This window comes from Lingula anatina, chromosome 6 (assembly GCF_051362555.1).
Source record: "Lingula anatina isolate TDL-2025a chromosome 6, LinAna3.0, whole genome shotgun sequence".
Lineage (NCBI taxonomy): Eukaryota > Metazoa > Brachiopoda > Lingulata > Lingulida > Lingulidae > Lingula > Lingula anatina.
This window is the reverse complement of record NC_141772.1, coordinates 20,962,329-20,972,385: the sequence shown is the minus strand read 5'-3', so window position 1 is coordinate 20,972,385 and position 10,057 is coordinate 20,962,329. Positions and strand designations below refer to the sequence as shown.

Here is a 10,057-nt window from a genome sequence, read left to right as displayed (position 1 = left end):
AAGTCATCAAATCACGTTATAAGACCTAAATATTTTCGTAATGTACGCCTCATGACACTTGATAACGTTCACGTGATTCAGATGAGGACAAAATGTGTCAAAAATATCTGAAATATCGATATTGGGAAAGGGTTTAAGGGAATGATGTAAGGCACATTAGTTAACTGTGGTCACATAAAGAGATAAATCTAGTTTTTTGTGTAATAATGCAAACATTTTCCGACTCATGCATGCCTCAAAGTATGGGAAGTTTAAATATTTAATATCGAAGGCTTTAAAAATATCCCATATGGATAACATTTACACGTTTTTAATACTAACAAAAATTAGACTGCTTTAAATTACGGCATTTAACACATTTTGTCTTCAACTTCGGTTGAATTTTTCACAGTGCCTGGTAATGAAGGTTTGTAAATTACTTTCTAAGAGAATGCAGTTTTTGCCGTTTAAAAAATCTGACTTTTCCCTGTCACCATTTCGTCTAGCTAATCGTGGATGTAACTGAATTAAAGATTCTATTAATGGCTAAAATATTACAAAAAACATAAAACAACTGAAAATAATGACCCGCGGCAAAAGACGCCCCGAAAAGTTTCTTTTTTTCAATTTTTAAAAACCGGGCGACACCTCGAAGGTGGCCGCTTTATTGCGTTATTCAAAAAATTCTAGTTATTTTCGGAGACGTTAAAACGTCAGATTTAGTTGCTAGGCTGATGTAAGTAAAGTTTCACTTGGACAAACAATTCTTACGTTTAGTAATATAAAAAAAGATAAATGGGCCTACACATATACTTGTATTATCTTTATAAAAAATCTTTTTCTGTTTCTGCTCAACTCATAACTTATGTTACTGGTGTGAGAGTACTGATAACCCGACGCCATGAAGGGAGACGTCAGTTGTTAATTATTACCTAAATCAGTAGACGTTTTGAAAATAAAAATATACATTCACTCGTTTCTTCTGCCTTGCATTAGTAATATGATTCACTGCTGCTATCTTCCAGGTTGTTAATTATTACCTAAATCAGTAGACGTTTTGAATATTAAAATATACATTCAGTCGTTTCTTCTGCCTGGCATAAGTAATATGATCCACTGCTTCTATCTTCCAGTTTTGTAAATCAATATAATTTGTTTTTTCATTTTTCAAAATAACAAGTCAGCTGATTACAAAATGTGTCTCAGAGTACTTGGGTGACTGCTCATGCTAAGTCCAGTGTACTTTCAATTGTCTCTACAATTCACTACAATTAGAACAACCATACTCCCTCAGGCTGCCTCAAAAATGCAGTCACCCTACGCCAAATTACATTATCCACATTTTGGATCAGTGTTCAAATACACGCACACTAAAGTAGCCTGCGAGAAGTTCACAGCTACCAGCTTAACGGACATCGTACTTATAAAAATTTTAGGGAGAAGGTATGTTGCTCAGAAATTGTCATCAAATTTGCCTGCACATTTCACAGACATTGCTTTGAACTTATTATTCTTATTATAAACAAATTGATAGGCAGAATAATCAAAATATAAAATATAAAAGAAAATGTATATGTTAATAAGATATTATTACCAAATTTGCGCATCACTATCAAAGGCCATCCCCTTTGAACAAGTTGACCATTGGTGACAACAAGAACGCCATCATGTGACTATACGTCAACAAAGGTATAAAAGCGCAAAATTTTAAAAGTGCGTTCACTCAACAGCGGACAGATCTAGAGCAACAGGAAGGATGCCATGTGCTGCGCCCTGTATCAAGCACAAAGGACACGGGAGTCGACTCCCATTTCTCCGAATCTTCTCATCCTACGTCAACGCATCGCTCTTCGACATATTGTTCCTTGCACACGCAGACGTCTAGACGGTGGTTACGGCGTTTCTCTTAGCTGGCCAGCTAAAATCTTCGTTTCTCCCCACGAGGAATCGTCGCTCGGTCATCTTCGCAGGATACTTCACCTTTTTGCTGTCGTGGGCTGGAGTCGTAGTGTCATTGCATTTTCCCATGCTTTCCAGGTTTCTTTTTTATTACAGGTCCAGGAAGCAGACTGCAAACTGATGGGCGCCACCTGTGGGACTTCGACTTCACTCCTTAAGGTATGTAATCTTTTTTTCTTTTTGGAAGGGGAGTTTGAGAAATAAAGAAATCTCATCTCGTTTTTATTTCTGCTTACAGGACATAGAAGATGATGGGCGCCACCTGTGGGACTTCGACTTCACTCCTTAAGGTATGTAATCTTTTTTCTTTTTGGAAGGGGAGTTTGAGAAATGAAAGAAATCTAATCTCGTTTTTATTTCTGTTTACAGGACAAAGAAGATGATGGGCGCCGCCTGTGGGACTTCGACTACACTCCTTAAGGTATGTAATCTTTTTTCTTTTTGGAAGGGGAGTTTGAGAAATGAAAGAAATCTAATCTCGTTTTTATTTCTGCTTACAGGACATAGAAGATGATGGGCGCCACCTGTGGGACTTCGACTTCACTCTTTAAGGTATGTAATCTTTTTTCTTTTTGGAAGGAGAATTTGAGAAATGAAAGAAATCTAACCTCGCTTTTATTTCTATTTACAGGACATAGAAGATGATGGGCGCCACCTGTGGGACTTCGACTACACTCCTTAAGGTATGTAATCTTTTTTTCTTTTTGGAAGGGGAGTTTGAGAAATGAAAGAAATCTAACCTCGCTTTTATTTCTGTTTACAGGACATAGAAGATGATGATGGGCGCTACCTATGGGACTTCGACTTCACTCCATAAGGTATGTAATCTTTTTTTTCTTTTTGGAAGGGGAGTTTGAGAAATGAAAGAAATCTAATCTCGTTTTTATTTCTGCTTTCAGGACATAGAAGATGATGGGCGCCATCTGTGGGACTTCGACTTCACTCCTTAAGGTATGTAATCTTTTTTTCTTTTTGGAAGGGGAGTTTGAAAAATAAAGAAATTTAATCTCGTTTTTATTTCTGTTTACAGGACATAGAAGATGATGGGCGCCACCTGTGGGACTTCGACTTCACTCCATAAGGTATGTAATCTTTTTTTTCTTTTTGGAAGGGGAGTTTGAGAAATAAAAGAAATCTAATCTCGTTTTTATTTCTGTTTACAGAACATAGAAGATGATGGGTGCCACCTATGGGACTTCGACTTCACTCCTTAAGGTATGTAATCTTTTTTTCTTTTTGGAAGGGGAGTTTGAAAAATAAAGAAATTTAATCTCGTTTTTATTTCTGTTTACAGGACATAGAAGATGATGGGCGCCACCTGTGGGACTTCGACTACACTCTTTAAGGTATGTAATCTTTTTTCTTTTTGGAAGGAGAATTTGAGAAATGAAAGAAATCTAACCTCGCTTTTATTTCTATTTACAGGACATAGAAGATGATGGGCGCCACCTGTGGGACTTCGACTACACTCCTTAAGGTATGTAATCTTTTTTTCTTTTTGGAAAAGAAGTTTGAGAAATGAAAGAAATCTAATCTCGTTTTTATTTCTGTTTACGAGGTGGCTGCACTGGGGAAGCGTCCAGCGAGTCCTGCCATGGTCCGTCTACGAGGTGGCTGCACTGGGGAAGCGTCCAGCGAGTCCTGCCATGGTCTATCTGCGAGGTGGCTGCACTAGGAAGCGTCCAGTGAGTCCTGCCATGGACTGTCTACGAGGTGGCTGCACTGGGGAGCATCCAGCGAGTCCTGCAATGGTCCGTCTACGAGGTGGCTGCACTGGGGAAGCGTCCAGCGAGTCCTGCCATGGTCCGTCTACGAGGTGGCTGCACTGGGGAAGCGTCCAGCGAGTCCTGCCATGGTCCGTCTACGAGGTGGCTGCACTGGGGAAGCGTCCAGCGAGTCCTGACATGGTCCGTCTACGAGGTGGCTGCACTGGGGAAACGTCCAGCGAGTCCTGCCATGGTCCGTCTACGAGGTGGCTGCACTGGAGAAGCGTCCAGCGAGTCCTGCCATGGTCCGTCTACGAGGTGGCTGCACTGGGGAAGCGTCCAGCGAGTCCTGCCATGGTCTATCTGCGAGGTTGCTGCACTGGGGAGCGTCCAGCGAGTCCTGCAATGGTCCGTCTACGAGGTGGCTGCACTGGGGAAGCGTCCAGCGAGTCCTGACATGGTCCGTCTACGAGGTGGCTGCACTAGGGAGCGTCCAGCGAGTCCTGTCCAACGTTTCATGGCAACTGCAAGGAGAAGAGGGCCACGTGCACACTTCCGATACATCCCTCAATCCTTAGTGCCAGGGAGTCCTGCCACGGTCTGTTGAGGATGCTGCATTGGAGAAGCGTCTGAAGCATATGGTGTTTCACTGAGGCGGAAAAACCTGCAAGGTAACCCGTGTTACTGGCGAGAACAATACACTAAAATTAATTTTTCAGCAGCAGTCTGTGCCATAAACTTTTCACCTTACTGGCCATTCAGTCCACCTTCTTTCCTAAAAACTAGATATAGATGTCTGAATCTCGATTCACTGGTTCGAATACTAAGTTCAATAGGACTAGACTGGATTGCATTAATATTTGTATTAACAAGACCTTGACATTTTTCTCGAATCATGATGTAACAGTTACATTAAAAATAAATCAAAAGCTCTTTAATAATCTAACAGCCATGTCACCAAATTGACACATTCTGGAAATCTACCGATTACAACAATTTTTTCTGGCTGCAGACTGCTTTTGATATACAATTTTTGAAAACTAATCAAATTTTCCTTTCTATTTACAGAACTCAATTAGGGCAATTTCTGATAGTCCCGCTTTTTTGAAAGAGGTGCAAGAAGAGGGGCACATTCAATCCTTGGAGCATGGTTGAATCCTGCCATGGTCTGTATGTCAGGGGGCTGCATGGGGGAGCATCAGACGCATATGGCGTTTCACAGAGATGGAAACCTATCAAGCCTTAAAAGGTACATATTACTCATGTTTTTTGGGGGAAACAAAACACTTAAGTGATTTTTCATACCTTGAAAAAATAAAAAACCGTTAACCACATTAATTTGACAGCTCACATTCAGAAGGCAATGTCTTTTACCCATGACCCACCCCTAGGATTAATATATTTATGGTTAGTAGATTGGATTTGGGTGGGAGAAGTAAAGAGGGAAATTTATGACTTATAAATTTTTATTTTGTAGTTGAGGCAGATAGCATTGGCGAGCGCCTGTCCTGATGACGGTCCATTTTAACAAGGTTAACAAGGTTAAAATGGAGAAAGCCATGTCAGCTATATCATATGGTGTTTCAAGTGCCCTTTCCTAGTTGTGAATAGAGAGCATTCAAGGTAAGTTTTTGGGCAGGATAAGGGTAAATGAACTAGATTGTCATTCATTGTTTAGATAATACAAATCTTTTATCAGTGCAAATCCAACAAACTGAGCATTTTGTGCAAGGTCTTAGACAAAATTGTTTTAAGTAAAGAATGTCTCGGAACTGTCACTCAGTGCAGACATTCGTTGTCTATTTACAATTTACTCTAGCAAATTCAGTGCTCATATTTCACAGGTAAAAAGCTCTTAATTTGTCACAGATGTGGTAAAACCTTATCACTCATACAAAATATTTTGACATGCCATTCGTCAACTTTCAGATCCTCAACAGTCTCAATATGCTGCAGGACGTTGTCACTGGTCCAGATTACTTGGAGCTAAGATCTTAGCTTGGAGCTACCGCCCCCACCACCCACCACCACCAATGTGACTCCGGGGCGTGGTCACTGGTCCAGATTACTTGGAGCTACCGCCCCCAACACCCACTACCACCAACGTGACTCCGGGGCGTGGTCACTGGTCCAGATTACTTGGAGCTACCGCCCCCAACACCCACTACCACCAACGTGACTCCGGGGCGTGGTCACTGGTCCAGATTACTTGGAGCTACCGCCCCCAACACCCACCACCACCAATGTGACTCCGGGGCGTGGTCACTGGTCCAGATTACTTGGAGCTACCGCCCCCAACACCCACCACCAACAATGTGACTCGGGGGCGTTGTCACTGGTCCAGAAATTGTATACTAGCAGCTACCACCCCCACCTCCAGTGCTGTGGTTGTGGTAATAAAAGGCCACCGTACAAGTGAGTGTCTATTTCCATCCTTCTGTATTGTTCAGATTGTTAGGCATTTTCCTGGTCTATATGCCTCCCTTTACGCCTCTTGTTCTCCAGTCACTTTCTTTTTGTAAAATCTTGGCATTCTCCCAATCAGTTTTTTTGTGATGGTTCGTTGTAGCAGAAGTCCACCTTGGGCTGTAGTGTATTTTTCCCTCTTCGGGGACCCTTTCTTATTCCTTCCCGTGTTCTTTAACTCTAACGTTCAACTATATCTTTGTCTCTCCTATATAAATCCTTCACAAATTAAATACTTGATGGAATACTAGTACACTCCTCCCGCTGGATCTAGATTGTTCAGGCTTTATACTTATACCTATCTTTGAGTAGAGTGGTTTAAATGCTGTTAGTGTTTCTTTTCCTTCGTTAAATCTATTTTTGCAATACCCCATTGTCACATTAAGTCTGAAGGTCGCCAGGGGCATGTCAAAATATTTGGCGTGAATGTTTTTTCAAAGTTTCTGACAAAAGTGCTTTTGATATTTATTTCCCATCAAACTGCTGAAACTTAAAAAACACATTTCATATACAAATGGTTGACTTTTATTACATTTTGAAGTAATAATTTAAATTTGCAGGCTACCAAAAGTGGTGGATTCTAAAAACGACGATTGCAACCACCAAACTTCCAGATGAAACGCTTCTTTAGGATCCAGGAATCTTTTCACAGATAACTTTGTAAGTTATTGGGGATCAACAACTTAAGAAAAGTGGTTCTGAATTTTTTAAGTATTATTATTGGTGTATTATGGCGTTTCTTATTATTGACAGTGATCAAAAACTATATCTTATGTAAACAAACAGTAGAATTAGAAGTAGCACAGACAGCCAACAATTTAACATGTAGGCTAACATTAGAATATTTAATATAGCAACATCTTTTTTCTTTTTTGTCAAATGTTTGAAGTAATTTATTTTATGAAGACTGCTGTCTACTTACTCTAAAAATTTAATATATATCTTTCAATAAAGGAAGCATATTTCACTGTACATTTGGAAATAACGCTCTGATCATTTTAAGAACCAAGCTTTTCATTAATGTTAACGGTGTGTAAATACCAGTGATATACGCTCTTCGTTGCAGTTACTGCAAGCTTTCGATATAGCTTTTCATACTTTTGAGTAAACGTTGGATTCCATTTGTAGGCTACGAATTGGGAGTTTTCCAATAATTACGCCTGCATGATGTCAGATAACGTCGACCCAAGACCAGATGTCCAAGATGTTAAACACTGCACAGCGTTAGCAAGGAGCCCTGTGGACACTTCCATCGATGCTCGGACATCTTAGGAGCCTTGGTTTTGAAGGACACGGCTTGTTCTGCAAACAAATTTAAAGAATGTGGAATGGTAATGGAGAGCAATATACAGTATTGAATGTAGTGGGAATACAGTCTAATTATGTATCAGTCTTTTGAATGCTGAGAATATTTGGGGTCAGAATAGTGTGCCTTATGCAGTGAAACCATTTTACTTCAATAGCTGAAGAGAAAACTGAGGTTCAAGATGATTCTTCATTCCATACAAGATCAACTGAATAAGATATGTGCTTCTGTATGAAAAGTCTACCTCTACAGTTGCTATAATTATTATATTGATGATTAAAATTGAATATAGAGTTGCTTTATCTACATTCTGAATGCAGATAGTTTTTTGCTCACAAAAAAATTCCCACCAATTGTGGTCGTCTGTGTTTTGTTTCAATCTGAGATGGTTATTTTTCAAATTTGTGCTTTTGATGATGTGGAGTTGTTTGTCAGTATGGCATTTGAGGAGGTCTTAACCTGCACACTAACCTTACTAACAAACCCTCACATCTTTGTAAAATCTGACTTCATGTAAACGCTTTTACATGAAGAGATTTTACATTGATAGATTGTGCAAAATCTGTAATGAAATATTTTACGTGTGAGAAAATATTTCATTATATTTTTTGTACAGTCTGCTCTTCTTGAGAGATGCTGTCATCTCTCAAGATAGAGATCACATTACTAACATTCAGATTTTCTCAAGTGTTATACTTGACAAATATATCCACTTCATCAGGTATGCACCTTTTCTCCGGATCAAAAAAAATTCAGATTGAAATTTGCATGGGCGGTCATACAGTGTAATGTGAGATCTGAAATATTTTGAAGCAAGCTTGCTTTATTCTGTACTTGTATCATGCAGGTAGTTGCGATTTCAGCGCAAAATTACATTTTAGAAACCTGGTATTTTAAGCCAATTATATACCAAAGTTTAGTTGAAGTCATTGATATGCCCGAGTTATAATCATATTACTTAGATCTGTTTGCATTTTATCATAAAAAGAACTATAATCAAGTTTTGAAGGATGCTTGCAGTTGTAAAATGTTTAACTTTATTTATGGTTTTATTTCTCCAAGATAAAGTTAAACTGATTCTGTTTAATTGTTATAAGTCTCTTGTTAGTTTTTTATTGGCTTCAGTATCTCTTTCTGTAAGAATTACTTTAATAAGTTTTTATGCTTCACCTTGTGTATAGTATCTATAGAGAATAGTTAGTCAATACAAAGGTTATTCCGTCTCACAATGCTGTCTAAATTTCTTGAACTGTACGCAGCGATAGAAACTGATTTCATCATGTTATAAAGACTGAATTATCCGGGCATGGGCACTTTCCCGGCATTCCCCACGAAGGGTTTAGACGGGTTTTTCCCCACGGCCCGAGAGCATCTGGTACCAGTTTCCGACAACAAGACCTGCATTATCGGACTGTGTGCGTTCTGAAGTTAGATGAAGACATAAATGGAAAATCTTATAACTTTTGATAATACTACTACATGTATGTATTAATTCATTGCGTTTACGTAGTTCATTACTGATCATTAGTCCTTTTTAAATCAACTGTAAATGTTCAAAATTGTACATAATAGTTGAATAAAAAATATTCTATAATTTTCTTTCTTTTTTTTTTTTTTTTTTTTTTTTTTTTTTTTTTGTAAAAAAAAAAAAGTGGTCGTGTACAGATAGAAAAAAAAAATCGCGAGACTTGCAAATGAATTTAAATGGACTCGCATGTATGCTCGTTCAATCATTAGTAGAAATTATCCTCCTCCATTTCGCCTCTCACTTAAACTTTTACTATCTCGTCACTATTTCTGTCACTCCAATTTCTTCCATTAAACAAGCCAATGTCCAGGTAATGAGTTGAATTTTGGTTTTTGGATACAAAGCTGTGGTGCTGCGTTACTTTGCTCTCCCGGGCCCCGTAACTCGAAAGCATCGCGCATTGCGACCGAGCGCAAGCGTCGCGATTCCATCACTCTTCCATACTCGCCCCATGTAATACACCGTAGCCTCTATGTGATATCGCCGTTCGCAATATGCGATGCTTTCGAGTTAACGGGGCCCCAGGAATAACTCGAGCCGTTACCTATACTTTACTGAGTCAAATTAGAGAAGTAACTATCTGGCGTAAATGAATCCCGTCGTAGATTTAGGAACCCAACACCTCTTAATGTTGACGAAGGGGTACGTTATGTATATAATATGTATATGTTCTTGTATATAACACTAGTAAAACGAAAAAAAAACAAGTTTTTTTTTCCATTCCTGTGCCATTGTTATCCTTATTTACTGGCACTCTTTTATTTTTGCTGAGAGAATTGAGACTCGAATTTTATATAAATACATATAACATGCAAAAGTAGAAAAAACTAAGAGTTTTCCCATTTCTGTGCCATCAATGGCCTTATCAACTGGTACTCCTTCATAATTACTGAGGAAATTGTGGCCCAAATTTTATATTCTTAAGACCCCTCCCATCCCCGTTGCAAATGGCAAAATTTACTTGCTACAAATATGCATACAATTATCATAAATGTGTGTGGTAACATTTTAATAATGTTTAGCGAAGTTTAGAGGAAAATGACAAATATTACATATGTTAGAAAAATACATACAATTATTATTGATATGTGGTAGTGAAATTGTGATGCTGCA

General features: G+C 38.8%; 1 protein-coding gene across 5 annotated transcripts; it reads left to right on the top strand.

The window, feature by feature from the left end:
• The first annotated feature begins 1,479 nt into the window (after positions 1-1,479).
• Positions 1,480-8,671, top strand: LOC106172290 (uncharacterized). 5 transcript variants are annotated; one of them, XM_087016093.1, is made up of 8 exons: positions 1,480-2,097; positions 2,177-2,228; positions 2,570-4,315; positions 4,713-4,893; positions 5,122-5,267; positions 5,574-6,059; positions 6,671-6,770; positions 7,239-8,671. In XM_087016093.1, exon 3 carries the CDS (start codon positions 3,585-3,587, stop codon positions 4,098-4,100), a length of 516 nt encoding a protein of 171 aa, XP_086872219.1. In that variant the 5' UTR covers positions 1,480-2,097; positions 2,177-2,228; positions 2,570-3,584; the 3' UTR covers positions 4,101-4,315; positions 4,713-4,893; positions 5,122-5,267; positions 5,574-6,059; positions 6,671-6,770; positions 7,239-8,671. The 5 variants fall into 5 exon arrangements, with proteins under 5 accessions (XP_086872219.1, XP_086872218.1, XP_086872217.1 ...); XM_087016092.1 differs by lacking the exon at positions 2,177-2,228 and having other exon boundaries at positions 2,229-4,315; XM_087016091.1 differs by having other exon boundaries at positions 1,552-2,228.
• Positions 8,672-10,057: the final 1,386 nt, after the last annotated feature.

What these genes read in the sequence shown, in the direction of transcription:
- LOC106172290 (XM_087016092.1), top strand. Translation starts at nt 3,585, where the DNA reads ATGGTCTATCTGCGAGGTGGCTGCACTAGGAAGCGTCCAGTGAGTCCT.